Source organism: Ictidomys tridecemlineatus, chromosome 2, assembly GCF_052094955.1.
Source record: "Ictidomys tridecemlineatus isolate mIctTri1 chromosome 2, mIctTri1.hap1, whole genome shotgun sequence".
Classification (NCBI taxonomy): domain Eukaryota; kingdom Metazoa; phylum Chordata; class Mammalia; order Rodentia; family Sciuridae; genus Ictidomys; species Ictidomys tridecemlineatus.
In genome coordinates this window covers 131,984,451-132,008,010 of record NC_135478.1, presented here as the reverse complement: position 1 = coordinate 132,008,010, position 23,560 = coordinate 131,984,451, and the positions used below count along the sequence as shown (strand labels likewise).

At 50.3% G+C, this 23,560-nt stretch overlaps 2 protein-coding genes, 1 long non-coding RNA gene and 1 other non-coding gene across 11 annotated transcripts in view; 1 reads left to right on the top strand and 3 right to left on the bottom strand.

Annotated features, from left to right (window-relative positions):
- Positions 1–1,040: 1,040 nt before the first annotated feature.
- Myo1g (myosin IG) lies at positions 1,041–15,572 on the bottom strand. 7 transcript variants are annotated; one of them, XM_078039786.1, is made up of 22 exons: positions 15,360–15,572; positions 12,835–13,043; positions 12,593–12,686; positions 11,490–11,655; positions 11,235–11,288; positions 10,638–10,748; positions 10,209–10,325; positions 9,462–9,686; positions 9,222–9,367; positions 8,704–8,818; positions 8,390–8,560; positions 8,101–8,171; positions 6,985–7,059; positions 6,650–6,782; positions 5,858–6,024; positions 5,259–5,466; positions 4,219–4,442; positions 3,548–3,692; positions 2,790–2,894; positions 2,452–2,565; positions 1,417–1,571; positions 1,041–1,325 (listed from the first exon to the last, which is right to left on the bottom strand). In XM_078039786.1, the coding sequence occupies exons 1-22, from the start codon at positions 15,452–15,454 to the stop codon at positions 1,169–1,171; spliced, it is 3,057 nt and encodes a 1,018-aa protein (XP_077895912.1). In that variant the 5' UTR covers positions 15,455–15,572; the 3' UTR covers positions 1,041–1,168. The 7 variants fall into 7 exon arrangements, with proteins under 7 accessions (XP_077895912.1, XP_040147832.2, XP_077895914.1 ...); XM_040291898.2 differs by having other exon boundaries at positions 10,653–10,748; XM_078039788.1 differs by lacking the exons at positions 12,835–13,043; positions 15,360–15,572 and having other exon boundaries at positions 11,235–11,283.
- Positions 15,573–19,009: 3,437 nt separating this feature from the next.
- LOC101963011 (uncharacterized) lies at positions 19,010–21,532 on the bottom strand. The gene is made up of 4 exons (XR_257682.5): positions 21,324–21,532; positions 21,154–21,235; positions 19,777–19,969; positions 19,010–19,345 (listed from the first exon to the last, which is right to left on the bottom strand). It is a non-coding gene; the product is annotated as an uncharacterized LOC101963011 (long non-coding RNA).
- On the bottom strand, positions 20,548–20,679 carry LOC120892110 (small nucleolar RNA SNORA9). Its single transcript, XR_005736770.1, has one exon. It is a non-coding gene; the product is annotated as a small nucleolar RNA SNORA9 (small nucleolar RNA).
- Positions 21,533–21,654: 122 nt separating the features above from the next.
- Ccm2 (CCM2 scaffold protein) overlaps positions 21,655–23,560 on the top strand; it is a 73,567-nt gene continuing 71,661 nt past the window's right edge. For both annotated transcript variants that reach the window (XM_040291911.2, XM_040291906.2), the window contains exon 1: positions 21,655–21,894. In XM_040291911.2, the coding sequence (XP_040147845.1) occupies positions 21,655–21,894 (240 nt within the window). The remainder of the gene's footprint in view (positions 21,895–23,560) is intronic.

The following is a 23,560-nucleotide window of genomic DNA, read 5'->3' as shown; positions in this document are numbered from 1 at the left end:
CAAACAGGCAAGGATGTCTGCTAAATTTATGTCTCAAGAGAGTAAGCAGCAGTGAGGACAAAGGAAACACCTATGGAAGAAGAGAGCAGGGGGCTGAGGCTGCTGATGGAGGCTGAGGATATGAAGAATTAAAAAGCTGAGGGGTTGATGGGGGCTTGGGTATGATGGGCTTAAGAGCTGAAGTACTGAGGGAGCACTGATGGGCTGAGTAACTGAAGGGTTGGGGACTAAGGAGCTGAGGAGGGAAGAGGCTGAGGGGAATGAGGGCAGAAGAGTTATATATAGGTTGAGGGATTCAGAGGAGTGTGGGCCTAGTAAGAGGGTAAGTGTTATAGAAGTGCTTAACTCACCAGAGGCATGGAGGTGGGTGCCTACCCTGGCCTCCCTTGTGTGGCTGTCCTATAACATTGAACACAGATAGCCCTGTTTCCCAATACTGGTAGTTCTGGCTGCTTGGCCCCATTTCTTGTTGATATCTCATTGCAGAAGAAGGTCCCACAGCCTCAGACACCTACATCCAGTTCCCAACTTGGACAGCTAGTGGCCAAGACCATATCAGCCCCGGGCCAAGCTGCCTATTAGCACATCCCCTGACAGCCCTCAAGGTGGCTGTTCTGTGCGCCCCCCCCCCAGTACTTCTCCAAGTTGACATTGGGGCCCAAGCCTTCCCTAGACCAGGAGCCCTGTGGGTAGGGAAGGAAAGGGACCGAGGTCTACGTTTGGTATGGGGACGTCTTGAGCCCATGAGAGCAGCTTGGGGCATCCAGGAAGTGTCCCTAGGTAGAACCCTTTCTCTCAGACCATGGAATCCACATTCAGCCTGTCCCTGGACTGAGACCCTGAGGACTAAGTCTTGCTGTTCTACCCTATACTAGGCCCCCAGAGTTCCACCTCCAGTTTGGGTGATCCTGCAGTGGGTGAGCCGCGGACACAGCGTGGACATTAGCTATGGGAGCAGGCAGAACTTGCCTGGGTAGCCCAGTATTCCACCCAGATAGGGTGAGAGTGACCACTGTCTATCTACCCAGGCACAGCCAGGCTGGACACAGATACAGGATCTTTATTATATTGTGCTCTTTACAGGGGTAGGTGAGTCCTGGCCTTCAGTGTGGCCAGGGCCAAGTGTGAGAAACTGCATGGAGACTAGGACAGGCCAGCTCAGGCTGAATCAGCAGTTTGGCCAGAGGAGGGTAAAGTTGCCACGGCTACAGCAGAAATCTGGTTCTGGTTGCTCTGGCCTGGACTCCACGGAAACAAGGCGTTGGGCCCCACGCTGGCTCAGTGAAATGCAGTCAGAGACACGGACCTCTAGGTTTCTTCCCTCCCTGGAACAGAAGGAACAGGGGGTCAGGGCAGGCAGAGGGCCAGGGCAGTGAGGCTCCACATGCCCACATCCCCAATTGGCCCCAGACTCACCTCTGGCAGTGTGCAGCCAGTACACCTACCAGCTCCCCGATACGATTGTCCAGAGGTGGCTGGGAGCGGTGCAGACATACCACGAGGTCATCATGGCCCCGGGCATGCAGTACCACCAGCTGGTCCCGTCCACTGGTCACACTCACCCCTGTCACCTGAGCAGGAAACTCGGGGTCAGGGATACAGCAGCCCTCCTTAGGAAGCCCCTCCTGAGACCTAATGAGAAGCCCTGCCTTTGGCTGAGTGTTCACTCCAGCCCTCGGCCACCCCTCCACTGCCACTTCCTTCCCTCTCTGGTACCTGCTGGCAAAGAGGAGGGTTCAGCAGGGCATCATGCCATAGGAATTTCTGTCATTATGAAATATTCTAGATCTTTGCTGATAGATTAGCACCTGCCCCTACTGAACACTTGAATGCATTACTGTGATTGAAAAGCTGAGTTTTTAGTTTTACCTCATTTTGGTTACATTTAAATAACCACACTGGCACATGGCAACCACATCAGACAGCATTATGATAACAGGACAGTCACAGAACCCCCAAACTCATGGGAGACCCAGATCCAACATTGATTCCCTGCCTAGACTGCTCCTTGTCTTATGAGATAATTCATGGGAACAAAGAGCTGCCATGCAAGGGAGCAGGTAGGCTACAGAGCCAGGCAGAAGGTAGGGACAGGGTCCTGCAGGAGGTAGTTGAGCACTGTAGCAAGCACTTGAGTGTGTTCTAGCATGCCTAGGTAGGAACCACCCAGAGAGGCCTAGGTGGGGAGAGGAGCCATTTGGCTTGACCAGATGTAAGAGCATGAGTCAGGGGGACAAGGTGGTTGGGCCAGCAGAGCTGGCAGAGTCAGACCTTCCACCACATGAGCCATAGGAAGCCACTTCAGGGTTTTCAGTAGGGGTTGCCATTGCCTGAGTGTCAGAATGCTCCAAGCCATCACAGATAGTGGGAAGGAGACTTAGGCAAGGCTTCCAGCCCAGGGGCCCTGTAGAGCCCCACACAGATGCTCCATATGCAGCCCATGGTACTCACCGCATCCAGGGGCACAGCCCGCATTACCCGGTACTGACGGCCAGGCTCCAGTTTGTAGAGGTGCCGGTCTGTAAGCAGAAGGGCCCGGTCCCGGCACTTGCGGAAGCGGTTCACCTGCAGGAGGGGTGGCTGAACCTAGGCTGGTGCCAACTGCCCCACTCGTGGCCTCAGGCCCCAGCTATCCCTCCTTCCTCCCTTCCCTGGCTCTTCTCACTGACTGAGCTGTCCTGACAAATTCCAGAGTTTCAGAAGCAGCTGTGCCTGAGCTGGATATGTCTCAAGGGTCTCTCCTGGGCACCCCCAACCCATGCCCCCAAACCTCCAGACAAGGTACTGACCTTACGGACATGGCTAGAAAAGAGCACAGCCCCAAAGCCATCCTTCTCTCGAAGGGTCTTCAGTTGCTGAGCAAACAGGCCTGCGGCTGTGGGGTTGTCAGTGCCCTGAGAATAGATGGTGGGGAGGGGATGTTTGGGATGGAGTCTTGGGATCACACTCACTAATGGCAAATCACCACAGTTGTCCTTCACCTCAGGAAATGCTGATATTGTAGGCCATGTCTGTGCCCCACCCTCACTGCCCTCCACACCCACCCAACAGGCAGCTGTTGCTCAAGCCCAGGCCTGTATTCTCTGGAGAGATGCCCATCGGCAGGCAAGAACCTAGATCCTGGGCACAGGAACTGTCCACCTGGATGGGCCTCCTATCTCCAGACTGCCATTCCCTGAAGACCAGGTATAAGGACAGCAAACTCATAGCAGCCAGGAGAGGACTGAGGAAGCCATGCAGGGGGAGTGGGTATGTGCAAGCCTGCCTGACTAGGGGTGCTGTACCTGAGAACATGATAGTGTAGGGTGGGAGGTACACTCAGCTATACCTGAGAACATGGGATTCCCAAGGTTCCAGGGAGAGCCCAGGCAGGGGAGCCAGATGAAAACCCTTAAACCTCAGGGATGAAATCTTAAGAGGGAAAGACAGGGGCCAAGAGCACGGTCAACAAGTCAGCACTGGTTGGCAAGGATGCATGGTGAGACAGGCACATTGTCAGCAGCGAGCTTCCCCACCATACACAGCTCCATGCTCGCCTGGCACTCACAGAGGACAGGTAGTCTTGAGCCCAGGCTCTCTGGCAGCCCCAGTCCTGACGTAGACCCTGCAGGGCCCCCATGGCAGCCACTTTGGCCTTGATCTGAGCCATATCTGAAGGTGGAATGTTCTTTACCAGCTGCCGGGCCCGCCACCTGGAAGAGGGAAGTAGTCAGAAGACACCAGCCTGTGTATTTATGCCCTCCCCAACCCCTTCTACAGGAGAGAGCCAGTCATCAGACTGGTGCTAATTGCCCTTTGAGTCCCAACTTCTGTTAGCTTCTCCGGTCTTGGCTTCTCACATTCAACACTTGTCTCTGGAAGATGGTCCAAGATCTCTGACCACACAGCACACTCCCATTCTAAGCACACCTACTCTGTGCCCCTCCTGGAGAGCTTCTACTCAGCCTTCAAGGCCCCATTCGGGTGCAGAGTCCCCCAAACCCCAGCCCTGACTAACTCTCCTCCCCTCCCAAAGACCGTGGCCCTGGACCTGGAATGTTCAGCACCCTACTGGGATAGTCAGGGATCTGCCACCAACTGGGATGTGACAGTCAGCTAATGTGGCCCACTCTTATCTTTTGCTTTGGCTGGTATATCTCCAGCCAGGTACTAAGATGACAGTTTCAGTGTTCAGAGGATGCTGGCTACATGGGAAATGAGGAGGACTTAAGGCAGTACCTGCAGAAGAGCATGTGGCAGGTGTCCTGGAAGGGCTGCAGCACAGCAGGGGGCAGCGGCCACTCAATGTCCCGGCCATAGAGTGGGGGCTGCCGTGCAGCCTGAAACCTCCGCTGCAGCTCTGCCAAGTGAGCACGCACCTTATGCCTCCGGAACCAGCGCATGATAGTGTAGATGGCTCGCAGCCGCCTGCAGCGCCATCTAGCCAGGGTACCTCTCCATGCCTGAGGGGTCAGATGGGATGGATATGGTGTCAGGCCCAGGCAGACCTGACCTCCTAACCCCAGCTGTGTCCCTGAATCTTTCCTGATCACCCCCTGCTTATTTCTAGGGAAACCGACTCAACCCCCTGCTCCCAGAAACCAGGTCCAGCCAGAGGTTGGTTCCAGCTTGAGCATGTAGCCAGCTAGGCTGGAAGAGTACTGTCTAAGGCTCTGAAGACTCTCAGAAAAGAGTATTTGCCTGTGCTAGGCTTTTTTTTTTTCTGTACAAAGGATTGAACTGAGGGGCAGGGGCACTCAACCACTGAGGCACCAGAGTCTCGCAGAGTTTCTTAGGGCCTTGCTAAGTTGCTGAGACTGGCTTTGAACTCTAGATCCTCCTGCCTCAGCCTCCCAAGCCACTGGGATTACAGGTATGTGCTACCATGCTCAATTATGCTAGGATTTTTAAGCTGGGACCTGGCATTGTAGGGATCTCCAGATTCTCAGGAGAAAGCTCATGTAAGAAGAAAGGTGGGAGCAGATGGAGGTGCTTGCTCATCTACGAGGGTATCTGACAACTTCTGGGAGACCCTGAGACAGAGGGCCACCACTAGATGGTGACTGTAAGAACCTAAACTGGATACCCTACAAGGCAAGCAGCCTAGGGACTCACAGATTAAGACAGACTTGAGCAACAAACCATTGACCACACAGTGTAAGGACCCTGACTTCAACAGACCAGGAACACCATCAGGAGCTGATTGGATAACATATCCATTGTGGGATTCAGGAGGACACCCATTCCCGCTGTGGTGGGCAGCTCCCTACTCCCCACACCTTCTGTAGCAGCAGCACAATGATGGGGATGAGGCGGGCTCGGCTCTGCTCCAGTGTGACCAGCGTCCTGGGTGAGCGGATGAACAGCTTGCCGTGGCCAAAGGCCACATCCCCTTGCAGCCTGTGCTGCTCCAGGAGGGCGCTCACAGCCGCCTTGTCAGAGCCCAGCAGGTGGTTGGGCCATGTGTACTCACAGGTCATCTTGTACCTGTCAGCATAGGACAGAGCAATGGGGATCTGGCTCCAGGAATAGGGCATGGAACCTGCCCTGCCCACACTTGAGGAGATACTCCACTCTGGGAGTCCCAGAGCCAAAATTTTCCTGGCATGATCCTAGAGCAGCTGTGATACCTGTATGTATATGTGTCCTACACATGTGCCCCTACCACATGCCTTCCCGTACCTTTCACATGTGCCCTTGTACACATGTCCATGTACATGTCTTCCCACATGTCCTCAACAGACATTTTGGTGCCTTGAAGCCAGCAGCATGCTGGCTCTCACTTGTGCCAATGTGTACAAAATGTTTAGGGACTCTCCTACCCCTTGGACTCTACACAAGATTTATAGCCTAGATTGATAGAGTTGGGTGCCTATACCTGAGGAGAAATCGAGAGTATGGCTGGCGGGAAGCAAAGCCAGCCCTGCGGACTCTCACATTCTCCAGCAGCCCCAGGTATGCGACCTGGTGGCGGCAGTGGTCCTCATCCAGCCTTCCAGCCACCTTGTCCTCATTGGGTTTGATGCAGCGGACATAGAAGGGTTCCTATAGGGACAGAGTGGGGGTTAGACATCTGAGCCAGTGGCCACTATTTGCACTAACTTGAAAAGGGATTTCTTGAACCCCCAAAGGCTCAGGTTAAGAGGAGAGTCAGGCAGTGGGAAATCATAGCACAAGTGCAGAGGCTCAGAGCATGGGGCAGGACTCATGAGGAAGTCTGGCCAAAGCCAGGTTCTAGCCCAAGAGAGCAGGATCAGGTCTCCTCCACTGAATATTATGTTGTTAAACCCACCAGCTGCGAACCCCACACCAATTGCCCCTTTGACTTTGGACCCAAACACCACAAGAAAGATAGTGCCAGTTTCTTTTCCCTATTGCCCCAGCCACCAGAAGAATCCCAGCTCTCAGTGGGGGCTGGGCGGGGTCAACCCCATCAGGGCCCCCTGCCCAAGAGGCAGTGGGGCAAAGGGAGGGTACATGAATCCTACTGTATGCTCAGTGACTGATCAAGTCTGGTCCCTGAGCCCCCACATCTAATTTCTGCAGTGGGTGTGTTCCCTACTTGGGTAAGACATGGTTCAAGCAGACCGTACAAGAATGCCAACCCTCCGTGATAGGCACCCAGGACACAGAAAGAAGGATCTGGAAAGTCAGGGTAGGGCAGGAGTACCTTGGAGGCCAGGTTCTCCACTAGGGCCACCATGGAGTTCTTGAATAGTGTGCCAGCTGTCAGGGGGCGCTTGGTTACCTCTGTGATGTCCTGCTGTCCATCTGGCCACATAGCCCGCAATGTGGGATCTGAGCTGCAGACACAGATTGCATACTCAACTGCCCTCTTAGGAGCAGCCCCACCTGTCCCAGTGTGGCCCTTCGTTGCTGCATGGCTTTAGCCTTGAGCTGTAGCCTGTCCTCTTGTCAAGTGGGTCAGGTGCCAGAGTCCCTGAAGACCACCAGCCCTGGGCCTCTGGCACCAGTACAACTAGCAAGACATACTTACATACTTACCTATTGTAGAACAGCCGCTTGAAGTCCTGGAAGAGGGAGTCTCTGTTCTTGTCAATGAAGCCCTCCACAGAGTACCTGCCCAAGTCCAGGGTCAGTGAGGTGATCAGGGAAGGACTAGACTGCCAGGCCTCTCAAATGCTGACAAACACTGAAATTCCCCCAACCTGCCTCTGTTTTTGGAGGTCGGTCTCTCTCCCTCTTTGCTGCCCTTTCTCTTTTCCTTCTCCCTCACATCTGCATTCTCTTTCATCACCTAAGACTCACTCCCTGAAGAGAAATTTCTCTCCTGGAAGATGAATCAAGTGGATTAGCACCTAGCTTTGAAGCCAAACATCCCTATACTGAATCCCAGCTCCACACAAACATGCTGTGTGACCTCAGACAGGTCATTCAAACCCTCTGCTTCAATGTACATCAAATGCTTGCACAGTGAGTCCTCATAAGTATTAGTGACTGCAATTATGACCAGAAACTCCTGAATCTTAGGTCTATTTTAGTCTTGTGACATGAGAACCTTAGAATCATGTTCTTCTTGGACCCCCAGAAAGCTGTGTCAAATCGTAGCTCCATCTGCAGTCCCTGTGCAGGGTGTGGATTATTGTAAATAGATCTGACATCTGGCTTCTTTGTCTTCATCATCTACTAGTTAGTCTCCTTGGGAAAATCATGTTAGACACTTGCACCTCTCTTTGAGTCACCTTGAATCCTCTTTAGGATTGGGTGAGACACAAGTAAATTAATAATCATCATGACAATCCCTGAAGGACACCCTGAGCCTTGATGCTCAGAGTCTGCATGAGGACTGAAGTGAGACCTCACCTGGTACCTTGTTAGAAATGCAGGATCTTTGCCCCCTTGCCCCACTACCCAACTTGCACCTCCCCCACCAATAGGCTGGACTGGGGTATTTTTTATAAACTCTCCAAATGAATGAGCCTGAGTTGAGAACTACTATCCTCAAAACCTCATGTCCTGTCTTACACCTATGCTTCTAGGTGAAGGGCATGTTTTCTATGTGTTTATAGGGCAGGGTCCTTGCCATTCTCCAAGAATGTGACATGTGCAGTAGTGCCTCATGCAGGAACCAGGATGCAGGTGGAAGCAGAGGACACTTACGTGACATCTCCTGCATAATGCTTGATCCGGAAATCTCGGCCAAACTCCATTGTCTTGTCAGTGGGGCAAAGCTATAGGACAGGCCAAGGTCAAAACATAGAAGGTGGGGGCAGGTCTTTGGCCTGCATAAGTGGACAGTCCCACAGCCACCCTGCCTGAGCAGAGGAAACTGTCACAGTGATTTGAATGGCACCAAGCTGGGTCCCTCCAAGGCCCCCAAGGCACAGGTATTGCAGTGCCTCTTGGCAAGTCCCATCAGCCCTCTGTGCCCAAGGAACAGTTGAAGCACCTGGCGGCTGGAGTAGTGTGGATGGTGGCGATGGTGTGTGTCCAGGGTCTGCAGGAAGATTCGGTCGGTAATGGGTCCCGCAGTGCTGCAAGCCTCATCCAGCACAGCCAGGATGCCTCGATGGGGCCGCTCCACCAGCTCCACGATGGTGGCATTGTTGAAGTATTCGACCTGGGTGAAAGCAGCCAGCCAGGAGACTCCTGAAGCCATCTAGACACCTACCTGTTAACCTCATCTCACTCGTCACCTGCTCAATGCCCACAAGGCTGCAGGAGGTTCCCAACACCATCCTCCTTCATGTGAAGGGTACTCACAGTCTGCCAGGTGATGCCCTCACGCTCATACTCTTCCTGCTCCTGCTTCAGGATGAGCCGGATGAAGAGCTGCTGCAGCTTCTCATTGCAGTAGTTGATGCAGAACTGCTCAAAGCTGGAGGTAAGCAGGGCCTTCAGAGGGTCTCTCCCTCCTCATGGGTACAGTAAAATGGCTTCCCCTCCCCCCACATTTCCCCTGATAGTGCCAGGACCCCATGAGGCTTTACTGCAGTTTATACATCCCTGCTTACCCTCCATTGTAACCCTACCCACCATGTGCACATATTGGAGTAGACTTGGAATTCACGGCCAGAAGTGAGCCCCAAAATATTAGCTTTCATCAGGGATGGTCAGGGACTCAGCCAAGGTAGGCTGGAAGGGTAGGAGACCTGGGGTTCAGGACCAGTGAGAAAATCCAGACATTCCTACCTCCCAGTCCCAGCTGAGCTTTCCAGGACCTTGGTGTCCACAGCATTTGGGGAGTCAGAACTGGGGACATGGTTGGCTGGATTGCTTACCTGTTGACAGGGAACACCTCAAAGCCGTAGATGTCCAGCACACCAATGACTGTGTCCTTGCCATCACGACGAGGGTCACGGCCCCGGGCTTCCATGATACCATTGATCCTGTCCACCACCCACTCAAACAGCCGCTGGTAGACTGCCTGGGGGCAGAGCATGCCACTTCTTGCTGCTGCCATCCTGGCATCCCCTACAAAGGCCTCCTGGGTTTCCCCCTTTTAACCACCCTGGGAGTACCTTGGCACAGGCATCCCGGGCGTAGCTGGCCTCCGCCACAGTATGGCCTTTCTCTATGAGTTCCCGGCCTCCAGAAGCCACAGTGCGAGCCAGCAGGGAGCGGAGCACCAGGTCCCTGGGGGTAGCAGTCAGCTCAGCCACATGGTCCACCAATGCCTCTTCAGCCACTGCTAGGCCCCCTTTCTGTGGCCCATCTTCTTCTCTCTCCATGAACTCGATGTTTCCCTGGTGATGGGGGTACCATGAACAGTCCAGGCTCCTCATCTCCAAGGAGCCTAGACACCTTTGAATGGGAAAAAGGAAAGGAAGCAGGGGGTATGGATGTAGGGGACCTTGCCCTGTACAGACAGCATGGTTAGCTGGTCATTGTAAGCCATGGACACAGCCAAGATGGGGAGCAGGAGCCTTTGCTAAGGACTCCCAACAACTTACTCCTCATGGCTCTCAGAGCTCTGAGGCTGAATGAGAGGTTCTGAGGAACAACTTAACCAAGAGGCAGTCTGCTCAATGTGAGATGCAAAATGCTTGGTTGTCACAGCCTGCAGTCTGGACTCCTGAGAGCAAGCTCTATTGGACACCCACTGAGCTCATCACTAGCAAATCAACCTCAGCAAGGGAGGCAGTCAACTCAGCTTCACTGGAATAATTCAAGTGAGTCCAATCCTGGCCCCTGAGTGGTTCCTAAAAGGTCATCTCTGTGGGGAAATGACCTCTCAGACACTCCCAGACCCTCTCAGCCAGGCTCACCAGGTGCAATATGGCAGCCAGGATGCGGTGTACTGATGCCACCTCCTCAGGACTGAAGCCAATGACCCTCATGGCCTCAGTTACTGCCTGGTGGCTCCTCTCATCACTGTCCAAGCCCTAAGGGAGAAGAAACTCACCACCCAAGTGAACACAGCCCAGGCCCCCTGCACTCCCTGAACCCCTGTGTCCCAGGCACCTGCTTACCCCACATCCCGTCCCGTCCATAGACCCCAATTCCTCCATATCCGGTACCTGCTTACCCTGTCCTCTGTCTCCTCCCCAGGCTGTTTTCCTTTCACCCCTCCACCACATACATTTACCCAAGTTGTTCACACCACTCTAGTTTGATCCAATTGCTGCCCATTCCCTGCCCCCACTCCCAGGACCCTGAACCTAAGTCTGATTGAGACCCATGCCCCTTATACTCGCATTGTGCACACCCACGTTGAGCCCGGCTCCCTGGCGTGTAAAATTATACACAGCAGGGTTTCTCTCCAGGTACAGTCCTTGTAGCTCTTGGTCCTCACAGCCCCTAAGCAACTGAAGGATGCAGATGCAACTTAGTTAGGCCACTAAGCTCCAAGGACCCTCCTATATCCCCACCTAACCCTCACAGATGCAGGATAACACATGAACACATTCTTCCCTCCAGCCTTGAACCAACAAACACAGGGGTAGTTCAAAGATGATGTGGACACTTCCCATGTGCCAAGGAGCTCCACCTCAGTGTAGACCTCAGAGCCTGTGAAGACACTGCCTGTGTCCCAGGGAGATCTTATATTTTGGGGGTCTCAAATGTTAAGGATACCCTGCCTCCATACCCAATGAGCTCTCGCCCTCTTGTATGTGGGGTTGGGATAGCTACGGTGGGGAATAAGGACAATGTCTAGGAACAGATGGAATGGAGTAGGGTGGGGAAGTTGGGGTAATGAGGGAGGTGGAAAGTGGGTCCAGCCTGTTTTATTCTTTTCCTCCTCCCACTGTTTGTTTTCTCCCCACAATCCCTCCCCATATACAGAGGCTCACCTGGTAGAATGCATGGAAGTTCCTTTCGCCCACATGTTGTTTGAGGACCCTGGACTGAAGAGAAGGGAAGTTGGACCCCAGCCTGATGATGGGCTGCCCCAGGGACAGTGAGTCTCAGAGAAAGGTCACTGACAGAGCCAGTTTTCCTAACCTGCAACATCAGGGTCAGTGTGTTCCCAGTTCCTGGGGCCCCCAGTCCTGGGAAAGATTTCAGCTAGGGTCCCCCATGTGGGTCTCCTCAGCCCACATACTCACCTTTTCCAGCAGGTAACTGTGGATGTGTCCTCCAACAGGATCTCCCTTGAAGTCAAAGTTAATATCCATGTACTTGCCAAAGCGGCTGGAGTTGTGATTGCGGTTGGTGCGGGCATTGCCAAAGGCCTCTAGCACACAGGTGGATTTGAGCAGTACATCTTTAACCCTGTGGATAGAGAGATCAGGGCTCAAGGCAAAGATGCCTGTCTAGAGAACAGTGTCTCTGCCTGAGTTGTCTTCACAGAAATTATAGCACCTCAGATGAGTCAGGGAACTGACTGAGAGGGAGAAAAGGCCCTGCCTTGCCTGGTGCTTCCTCAGAGTTGTGTGATAATCATTCTTCCTCAGACTCAGGAAGGCACTTTGTGGACTTGCTCGTGCTGTGTAGTCTGCAGCTCTGAGCTCAGGACAGGTGCTCAGCAAATGCTATTCTTAGTTTCTTGTGGCTACTCTTTCCCCTGATCTCTTCTATAGCCCGAGGAGGTGGAACTGGTCTGATCTGGTCTGGCTCAGACACAGGAAGGTGCTTCTGCAAGGCCTCAAGGGGGAGCAGTGGGCAGGCCATCCCTGGTTTCCTGGATCAGGGCCTCAGGACCGTCTGTGTAGAACCTACATGCCTGCCTGGCATGCTCCGCCATCTTGACCAGACTACTAACTTTTCCAGGTTTCTATGGACCTCCCTGGGGGCACCCCCTGCCCTGTTCTGAGCCATATCTAGAATCTTCTATACCCCTCCATATCCACCTGTCAGTGATACCTCCTCTCTAACCAATGGCCTGTGTGCCTTAGCTGGGTTTCACCCCTCATTATCTGAGAGATCCTTAGTGTAGCTCAGCCATATGTTTTTATTTTTTTTATAGCTCTTTTGTTTTATTTATTTATATGTGGTACTGAGAATTGAATCCAGGGCCTCACACATGCCAGGCAAGTGCTCTACCACTGAGTCACAACTCCAGCCGCTCAGCCATAACTTACCTCTAGGTATAGGAAGTGACCCAAGAACCCTCCTTACTGGGCATAGATTAAGATAGGCTCTAGCTCCTGTCTTTTGCCTTCTGGTGCCAGGTCCTTTCCCAACAGATTCATGGTCCACAGTCACTTACCTCTCCACCTCAGCTCTCTGGCTTGGATTGGTGACAGCAGCGATGTACTGCATGATGTGCTTGCTGGCTTCTGTCTTTCCTGCCCCACTCTCCCCTGCCGGGAAGATGGGAGATGGAAAATTCAGTGAAGCCGTGACCCTTACCTCAGCTCCCTGTCCCTGCCTGCACCTCCAGGATGCAGGAGATATCTAAGCACTTTCATTTGCTATTTACAAATGAGGCAAGGATTGCAGGGCAGGTACCTGAGATGACGATGCAGGTATCCCTGGACCTGCGCTTCATCGCCTTGTAGGCAGCATTGGCTACAGCATAGAGGTGAGGTGGTCGCTCGTAGAGCTCTCGGCCCTGGTACCTGGCAATGGCCTCAGGCCCATATAGAGGCAGCTCCTGGTAGGGATTCACGGACACCAGTACCTCACCGATGTAGGTGTAGATGCGGCCTTTTTCAAACCTGGGTACAATGGGCAAGGCCTCAGCATTCACCACTTTGCACAACCCATATGGGGAGGGTTCCAGTCAGCCCCACCAGTAAAGCCTGAGCATAGAGAAGGCAAAAGGGGATGGTGCCCATTCAAGTTTCCCTGGTACCATCCTGGGTGAGTTGAACCTTTTAGTCGTCCCTACCATGTAGGGTATGCATCAGCTCTAGAGGCTGAGACAGGAGGATAGCAAGTTCAAAGCCAGCCTTCTTTCTTCTTTCCTTCTTTCTTTCCTTCCTTACTCTCTTTCTTTATCTTTCTTTCTCAGTCTCTCTCTCTCTCCTTTCCTCTCTCCCTCTCCCCGTACCCTTCCCTTCTTTCTTTCTTTCTTTCTTTCTTTTTTTTTTTTTTGGTACCAGGGATTGAATTTACCTGGTACCAGGTGCTTAACCACTGAGCCACATTCCCAGCCTTTTATTGTATTTTATTTAAAGACAGGGTCTCATTGAGTTGCTTAGGGCCTTGCTAAATTGTGGAGGCTGGCTTTGAACTCATGGTCCTCCTGCCTCAGTCTCCCAAATTGCTGGGATTACAGGCATGCACCACCACACCCAGCTTTATTTATTTATTTATTTATTTATTTATTTATTTATTTATATTTTGGAGGTACCAAAAATAAAAATTGAACTCAGAGGCACTTGACCACTGAGCCACATCCCCAGCTATATTTTTGTATTTTATTTAGGGTCTCACTGAGTTGCTTAGCACCTTGCTTTTTGCTGAGGCTGGCTTTGAACTTGCTATCCTCCTGTCTCAGCCTCCAGAGCTGCTGGGATTACAGGCATGTGTGACTGCCCCCAGCACACACTACTTTCTATGGGGTGTCCTGAAGTCCCAGGAATCAGGCCCACCTATTCTACAAAGGGAATCTACTTGTGCAATACCCCAACAGGGTCATGGCTGATTCCTGGGTGAATCCTTCAGGGTGGGTAGGTGATGGGGTTGCAAGAAAGGTGCTTGGCTGGAGGGGAGGGAGGAGACTTAGTTGTTTCCTGTGTTAGGGCCTGGGCGGGAACTAGAGCCGGAAGGAGACCCGCCCTGCCCCACCCAGACCACAGGGAGGGGTTGGAGCAATGTGCCTGCACACACAGTCTTTGTGCCCCAGCCTGTGGCCAATGGCCAATGATCCTCTCCCAAGACATCCTCAGTCTTCTCTATCTTTCTGTTTACAAACCAAGTCACTGTGGAGAGCCTGTCAGTACCTCTCTGCCTTCTGCCCATGGGAGGAGAACTGACCTGCCTGCTCCTTGGCCACAGAATCCCTTAGTATGTGGGACCTGCCCTTCCCCAAGAAGCCCTGTCTGGGTTCCTCTTCCTCCGCTGCCTCTCACAAGAGTGCCCTCTGCTCAGCTATAATACTCCTACAGGCCATGTGGCCGGCAGTAAGTCACTGTCCTCTCCAGGATCAATGTTCTCATCCTTAAAATGGAGAGGATACTGCCTCTCTCATGAACTCATTTTTATGAGAATGAGGTAGAATAATGATAATGAGCACAAAATGCTGAGCTCATTTCCTACCTTATCCTCTCCTTCGGTCAGGATCACAGCCTCTTGACTCCTGTGCTTAGTGGGGCTCCTGGTCCCCTACCTTTCCTGGGGAGCTTCCTGGCACACAGCAGTCCTCCCCTGGGAGGCAGGCATGAAGCCCTGCTATATGCAAGACCATCTAGCATGCCATACCCCTAGATCCCCAGCTCATTTCTGTCTTCTCTCTGCTTCCCTTACTGACAATGTGAGCTCCAATGTCACTTCTGCTAGTTGTGTCCTAAGACACCCCACAAGCCCCAGAGCATCATCTCAACTCATTGAGATTGTTTGGACCCAAGGGTGGGGACTGCCCACTTCATCTCAGTGTCCCCAGTGCTCAGGCCACCCCTATGTGAGATGAAACGTGGGAGCTTCAGCGGGAGGAGGGTTTGGAAGGGGGCACAGCCCTGATCCTGATGCCTTTGCCTGTCTGTCCCAGGAGGATCATGCTATGGCCCAATCACAGGAAGGAAGAGGTGACAGGTACCTGGGCTATATGGGAAGCAGGGTCGGAACAGCTCCAGCCCTTAAGGACAGTCACTTTCTGGGCAGCCACTATCTCTTTAAGGCATGCTTTCAGGCACTCATTTCAGCTTGTGTGGTGTGTGTGTGTGTGTGTGTGTGTGTGTGTGTGTGTGTGTGTGTGCCGCTGACCCCTTCCTTGATGATGAGGACCCATATTCCTTCCCTGTTTCCTTCTTCTACGGGAAGAGGTTGGGACGGGGGAGGAAGGAAAGCCAGGACCCTTGCCCCACATTTACCTGAGCTGCAGGTTCTTCATGAAGTCCTCCATGGATACTTGGTCCAAGAGCACAAAGTCAGGTTTGCCATACTCAGGACCCTCCTCATCTTCCATTCTGCCTGATGGAAACACTCAGGCCAGGATACTCTGACCTTTCTGTGCAAGATGTAGACAGGAGGGGAAGCCTGGAGAGGCCCAGCCCCCTGCTAGACTCCTACAGCATTGTGGTAAAGTAGGAAGTGGGTTCTGGCCCTCAGAGGGCGGCCCTGCCCATTTGCTGCTCCCTCCCCAGGGGTGCTTGAGCTGCTTCCTGCTACCAGAGCAGGAAAGCCTGTGTCTAATGGGTTCTCCCTACTCTGGAGGGGTCCTTGCTGTCCTTCTCAAAAGCTCCTATTTAACCCCCAAGCGGAAGAGACTCTGTGGGTTGGTTTCCAGTCCTGGCTGCATGTTAGGGTTTGCTGTGGGACTTTAAAGAAAAATTTTTTGACATGGTCATGGTCACCCAGCCACACATATTTGTCAACACAGAACTGAAAACTAAATGAGCCCAGCATGGTGGTGCACGCCTTAATCCTAGTAACTCTAGAGACTGAGCCTGACCTGGAGGATCACAAATTTGAGGCCAGACTCAGCAATTTACCAAGACCCTTTCTCAAAATGAAAAATTTAAAAGGATTGGGGATATAGCTCAGTACTCAGTAGTAAAGCGCTCCTGGGTTCAATTCATAGTCCCTCACCCCACCCCTACAAAAGAATTCAATAGAGGTGAAATTTACTGCATATACATTGTATCTTAACACAAAAGTGAAAAAGGATACTGATACCTGAGACCCTGGGGTAGAGGACCAAACAATAGCATTCTTTAAAGTGCCTGCTAGCCACAACAGGGTATAAGATACAAAGTCTTCCTGTCTACCTTATAGAGATTCCAGTGGTGGGGACTCAAGTTGCTGAAATTTCCCACTTTATTAACCAGGGAGGGACACAGGCCCCTATGAAGTTCTCTGTGGAGGCCAGTTGCAATAAGACTTATGTCCATGTCTTTTGCTTCCATCCAGCCTTCATGGATGGTAGATGAGGTCATACAGGCCTGGAGCCCTCAGGTCTCATCTCAGCACTCACAGATCTCAGCCCCTGGTCATCAAGATATGTGGATACAACCGCACATTTGGATAATGGCCCAGTTGGTCATGGCTCAGATTTGTCTTCAACAGTACTACTGACTGAGGGGTCTGCTTGCAAGCACACAGGGAAGTTCTCTTTCAATCCTCCCTCAAGCAGGAAGACTCCAGTATTCTCAAACTGGAGTCATTTGTGTACCATCTTGAGATTTGTTATATTCCAACACTTAACAGTTTTTTCTCAATCTTTTCACTTTTTAGGCTTTAAATTGTTTGTTAATGCAAGTTATTTCTTATCTCTATAAAATGCCTTAAAATGAAAGCATATTTAATAAAATTTTAAGTGTTTATCCAAATACCTGGTAAAACTAGGTACCATTAGTGATAAGGAGTCACTGGTCCCCCAAAATCCCCTGCTCCAGCCAGGCATGGTGATCAGCAGGTCTATAATCCCAGCTAGTCAAGAGGCAGTAGAATTGATGGGTACGTTGGCACATGCTTGTAATCTCAGTGGCTCTGAAGATTGAGGCAGGAGGATCTCAAGTTCAAAGCCAGCCTCAGCAACTTAGCAAGGCCCTAACTCAGGAAGACAATCTCTAAATAAAATATTAAAAAGGGCTGGGGATGTGGCTCAGTGGTTAAATGCCCCTGGATTTAGTCCCCAGTACCAAAAAAAAAAAAAAAAAAAAAAAAAAAAAAAAAAACAAACCTCAAAATAAAAATTTCAATAGAAGGGCTATAGATTTAGTTCAGTGGTAGAGTACCCCTGGGTTCCATCCCCAGTACCCAGAGTAGGGGATCCCCATATCCAGAAATGGGGTTCTGACTTCACATTGGCAGGTATTTTTGAAGGGTTTCAGAAACCTAAGCTCCAGTGTGGGGAAATTCTTAGTCTCAGTCCCTTTTCAGTTTCACTTCTGCAACCCCCAAAGAATCAAGCAGACCTGGGTTTGTATTAATGATTTTAATTGATGTAATTGAGTTTTAGTAAAACCCTAGACACTGAAGTCTGAACTACACAAATTTTTCACCTGTCACAAAAAATATACTTTGAGGTTTTTTTCTTCCCCTATTTGAAAATGTCAAGACCATGTTGAGCTCACAGATTGGCTATGGGTGGAGCTTAAACACTTTGAATGACCCAGGGCGTAACCACAGTCATGACTGTGTCTCTTCCACCCTGAAGGTTTGCACAACCATATGCCTCTTGTTGCCTTTTTTGATTCCCAGGACCCATGCTACTGTTATTCTCATTTCATGTCTACTGAAGCCAATGTCCAGAGATGGCATCACATGAAGGAAGTTCCCCCTGGGCCTTTCCAGCACTGAATTCAATGACTCCTACCTATTCTGACTTCAAGGATTGGGCAGTCAGTCTTTGGTCCTCAGCAGGCAGGGTAAGTGGTAGCCACTTTACGGTTAGTAGGCTGCCACCTACTCAAGCCTGCTGGGATTGAGGCTCTAGCCTTGGCAGCAGTTTTATTAATTATCTGACCTAGATCAGTTTCTATAGACATCTTTCTTTGCAAGAGCCCGTATTGCCACAGCTGTGACCCCCTTGCTCTTGAATCCCTATATAGGACTGCTCCTTACTTTGCAGCAATCCCTAATGCCAGAAAAGCATCCTTTCTCAGTTCACAATTTAGGATTTTAACTGAAATTGATTTTTACCTCATATGAGAATATAGATATGGTTGTCAGTAGTAGGGGAATGATTCCCAGCTGCCAGGAAACCCTACATGTAACCAAATAAGCCACAAAGCTTACCCAAACCCAGAGCCTCCTGGAAGTGATACCATCTCCATTTCCTGGAAGGCTACCCAGGAGCTGCTTGTGTCTCCTGTATGAGGCTTCCTGACCCCATAAACAGCTCAGGGGGTCTAAATCTGTTCCTCAGTGAGAAAACTTACACCTCAAGGTATAGGCTTTTTTGTTTTGGTGTCATCTTTTCATGTATGGGTCAGGGACCTTGAGAGCTGACCTTGGGCACTAAGGTCACTGGCTAAATGTCAGGCCTTGGCCGAGATGGAGATTGAGATGGAGATCAAGCTGGATAACCTACCCCCATGGGCACAACCTATGTGTGGACTGTGATCAGTTACTTATAATCTGTGTCATACTAAGGATTTCAGACTTTTTCTTTTATAGTGCTGGAGCTTTGGTTCTTAGAGCACCCATGGGTGCTCTACCACTGAGCTACATCCCAATCCCGTCTTTTTTTCTTTTAAATATTGAAGGTCTTGCCAAGCTGCCCAGGTTGGCCTTGAACTTGCAATATCCCTGCCTCAGCCTCCCAAGTCACTGGGATTATAGGCCTGCACAACCATGCCCAGGTATACTTAGATTCTGACACTTGTTTTGTGAACACTACCCAGCATGCCCCATCAGGTGTAACAGGTGGCACATGCACACAAAGTGATCATTTACAAGGTACAAGTATAGAACAAGATGAGACACTAGGGGCCCCCTTGAAATGAACAACTCCTTTGAGGGGCAAGTCTTTCTTACCTTTGCATTTGGCCATGGAAAGAACAAATAGAGGCTGGGGTGAATCACACATTTAAAACCATGTTTATTAAATATCTCATTTTTCATTTGGGAGATGCCAGAAGGGCCTGAAGCCCTTCAGCCAGGCTTATTCTGGAGGCAGAAAAAAATGGGGCCCAAACCTGGACCCAGAAAACTCTCTCAGACACATAGCCCAGGCCAAGAACAAGATACTGCTGATTCCTTTTAGAAGTACATGAGGAAAAAAAAAAAAAATAGAAGTACACGAGGCTTCAAATCTGCTCAATTAAGGTACAAATTCTGCTTCACTTCTCACTAGGTGTCAACATGGTCAGGTCAGCCAGGCCTTACTTCTCATTTTCAGTATCCATGTCATCTGTAAAAATGAAATTAGAAATGCCATGGAGGTGTATTATTAAGTGATGTTAACACATAAGTGGGAACTTTTATAAATGCCTTCAGCTCCCCAGGACAATCGCAACCAACCATCTCCTATTGTCACAAGTGGCAGTAACAAAGCTGAATCCTAGTTCCCAACTCCCAACCCCGCTTTCACAGTGATCTGAGACATTTCTGTGGCGCACATGTGCAGCAGCCCACGCATGCCCTTTCCAAGCACACAACTGACTGAACACAGGTTGAATTCAAACCACAAAAGACAGTCAAAAAACATCCCTAAGAACCAAAGCTCCACAAGTCAGACATTAGACAGTTGTCCCCAGTCCTGTGAAATAAAAGACAATTAACCTATCTGGGACTCAAACATCTGACTTGTAACAAGAAGGTCAGAGTTGATAGTGTACTTACACTGCACAGGCGCCACAGACTAGCCTAGTAGCTACAGAAGGGATTCAGCTCTGGCATCCTGGGATCACTGCTGCTGAAACACCAAGGAACAGCAGATAGCCTTCTGCTACATGCTGGGCCAGAGACACAGGAAGTAGTAGTTGTTAGGAACTGGAACGTCTATGATGCTCCTCCTTGCAGCTAACAAGGTAGCCTGCCAGTTTAAAACATAAAAACTCCCTAAGGACAAAGGACAGTTGATTCACAGCAAAAGTAGCAGACACCACCACCTCCCAAGCCCCAGTCCCTACATGACACAAAAGGGCAGTCAGAAGGTACCTGTACATACATGTTCTATGAGGCCTTCCTTTAGGATTGATACACACTCTTTTAACCCTCCAACAACTCCCTGGCACTCAGTACCTTTGCTGAGCTGAGTCCTTGGTTTTCTTGGCTTTGTCTTCCACTAATCTCTCAAGGCAGGATTCTTCTGTTACTCTTTGCTATTCTGGTTTAACTCCTACCTTTATTACCCCTGAACTTGCATTTTCAACTTTAAATATTCAATGACTTCACTATCTTTTGCCACCCTCTCCCAAACTCCCATAAAGACAAAAATGTTCTCTAATCTGTAGTCCAACAGTCACCTGCCATACTAGTCTAAACTAGAAAGTGGATTTTACATCTTATTTACTTTAACTATATGTGTATATGTCAAGTGGCTGCAACATTAGACTATGAAGATCTATACAATGCTCAGCATAGCATACCATTATCTGGAAAGGTGCAGTCAGTTGTCTGAAATTTCTATAACCTTGCTCTGGATAGGGCAGGGCAAGGCCTCAAACCATTTCAAGTATTCTGGCAAGCACTGTAGGAATGCAATAGGGTCACTGCAGACCCAAGCACGCTGGAGGCTTGCTACTCACATTCGCTGGCCCACATCCTCCACTCCCCAAGTGTCCCTTAGGACACTCTCCTGAGCACCCAAATCCCTTTCAAAGGTAGAGAACAGAACAGACTATCGAGTCGAATTAGGTACACTGAGCTTGGCTCCAAAAGTCTATGGCTACAGATAACTCTAGCGAATGTTCTTTTATGGCTAAGGAATTAATGCATCTTGGAAAAGGTAATGTTAATTAATACACCAGCAGTAGTTTTTACATTATTCTCTATCTAGGGTGGTGCTTCTTAAAATCATGACCACAGAAATAACCCACGTATCACCTAATTCTAGAAAAACAGGTTTTCCCCACCCCTATATATATATTCAACACATATTTAATATCTTGGAAAACATTTCTGAGTTAGGATATAGCCTAAGACACCTCAGGAACACTTAATTACTCAGAGAAATGTGAGCCTTGGCGAAGCTGGGCTATTCACAACATGACTTACCATGACATCTTCCTGAAGAGCTGCTGTGGATGTAAGCTCTTTTCCCACTTTGTGGGATCGGTCATCTGATCACGACTCCTGCCTAGATGTGGACAAATGAAGTTTCAGTTTGCGCCTTTAGGCCACCATACAGCTGTAATCCCCAAATGCCTGAACCCTCTCTACAGCACCTTTTGAAGTGGGTCTCCCACGAGGTCACAGGTCCCAACCCAGGGGTGGGCTTGAAGGTCATAGGCCCCATCCCCAGTGAGGTCCCTAGAGGTCACAGGTTCCATCCCGCTTAGCGGTGCCCTCTAGGTTACACAGAAGAAACCCCGTTTTTCTTCAGGAGCGAGACCAGCAGAAGAAAGGCACAAGTCGCCCCGCAGTACAGGAGTCTCCTCCAGGGCCCTCGCGAGGGACCAGCACTTGTGGGTAGGGCCCGGCCTCCTACCGCTGAACAGCGACCCCAAGACTCTTAACCCGGCCTCATCAAAGAGCGCAAGCTGCCTGGGGTCTTCGATGGCAGCGGATACTGAAGGGACCGAGGAAGGGATCGCAAAGACCAAGAAACCGGATCACCAGGCACAAATACTGCCGTGCACGCCACCACGCGCCTTGACGTCCTTACGTAGCCCCAGACGCCGTGCGCGTGCGCTACGTGATTTCCGGGAAGATGCGTCAGAGGGATGTGGGCGAAGCCTTGGACTCTGGCGGAGCGCGATCGTGGAACGGAGGTTGGAAGACTCCAAGCTAGTTAAGGTCTCTGCGTTTCCGCTTGGTGGCGTCTCCCCTGCCCTGCGTGCCCTGTTAATAGCAGTAGGCTGGAGCTGCGTCGTCTGAGAAGGGTCCTGTAGCCAAAGAAATGGGCAGGGCAGAATTCTGGCCGACTTGAGCCCCAGTGGTGGGCCTTCCCCCCGGGGCGCTCAGTCGGGTGACTGTGGAAGAGGGGGACTTGAACGCAGGGACTTGGGAATGGACAGGAGCCTGCCTGTGGACCAACTCGTGGGAGAGTGGTGCAGATGGAAAGGCAAATTCGAATTCGACTTAGTGATTTAATTTCCTCATTGTCTCATATGGGAAAATAAGGGAAGGAAAATTCCCATCACATCTCCCCTTTCAGGATTCATTCTCTCTCCTTTTCAAGTTTATGCAAGTCTTTTTAATGGCTGAATAACCTTATGGCTACTCTTAAGGAAGGAATATTACCTAGGAGCCATCTCTTAAAAGTGTCCTGGAGCTCTTGGGTAAAGGCCCATGGCTTGCGGGTGGTAGGGTCAGGTATTTCCCAAAAGACCTGGCAATCCACCCTTCTCATTATGCCAATCAAAGAGACCAGCAATGATAAAGGGCATGAAGGGAGTTTTAATCAGCATGGCCACGCTGTGAAGAACAGGTATAGGGGTACAACCAAAGAGTTATCTTCAAGAGACGTCAGAAACTCTGAGGTTTTATAGAAAAGAGGAAAAGGGCTCTGGATGTGGCTCAAGCGGTAGCGCTCGCCTGGCATGCTTGCAGCCCGGGTTCGATCCTCAGCACCACATACAAAAAAAAGATGTTGTGTCCTCCGAAAACTAAAAAATAAATATTAAAAGAAAAAAAAAAGAGGAAGAAAGGCAAGAGTTGGGTCCTGTGTGGTTGGGGCGGTGGCATAACTAGCAGAGGAGTTTACCTTGGTCAGGCCATTGGTCTGGTTGATCACTATCTGAGGATTGGTTCAGCTAGGAGGCTTCAGAGAAGTCCTTATTCCTTGAGGGAGCAATTAAATTCCCATGAAATGATTGCTTCTGCTTGTGGGGCCAGGAGGTGATCTCACCATGGTGTGGCCTGTCTGCCAGGCTCTGCCTTTCCTGGAATTCAAGATGACTGTAGGTTTATGACAATGACTGAAGACTTCTAGGTGGTATTCCAAGAGGTATGGAACAGGACATGGTGAAAACTGAATGTCCCCCGTCAGTAGCATCAATCTATATTTCTAGTGACTAGGGAGGCTGAGGGGGTGGATTTCAAGTTTGAGGCCAGCTTCTGCAACTTAGGAAGACCCTGTCTCAAAGAATAAAAAGTGATGGGGATGTAGCTCTATGGTAGAGAGCCCCTGGCTTCAATCCCTAGTAATATAAACAAATAAATAAATAATAGAAATAAATAATAATATATATTTATAATAAATAAATAATAGAAAGGGCTGGGGATGTTGCCTATTGGTAGATTGGCCCTGGGTTCAATCCACAATACTGTAAAATAAAAAACTAAAACAAATCCTAAGTGTCCCAGCAAATCTTGAAAAGACTTTCAATGCTCTTACCTTGGTAACCTTAGTCTTAAAAGAGAGTCAAGATATGTAAACCCTTTTTTTTTTTTTTCTTTTGCAGTGCTGGAATTGATCCCAGGTCTTCCTGTATATCATATCAGGCAGATGCTCTATCAC

Bases quoted from the DNA above. Each gene is read 5' to 3' on its own strand.
- Myo1g (XM_078039786.1), bottom strand. From the start codon at position 15,454: ATGGAAGATGAGGAGGGTCCTGAGTATGGCAAACCTGACTTTGTGCTC. The intron at 6,025-6,649 runs GTACTCCTGCCC...CTGTCCCTATAG, and splicing joins TGGAGAACCTGGCCTCCAAG to GAACCCTTCTATGTCCGCTG. The intron at 3,693-4,218 runs GTACTGCCTTAA...TCCCTCTTCCAG, and splicing joins TGCCACATGCTCTTCTGCAG to GTGGCGGGCCCGGCAGCTGG.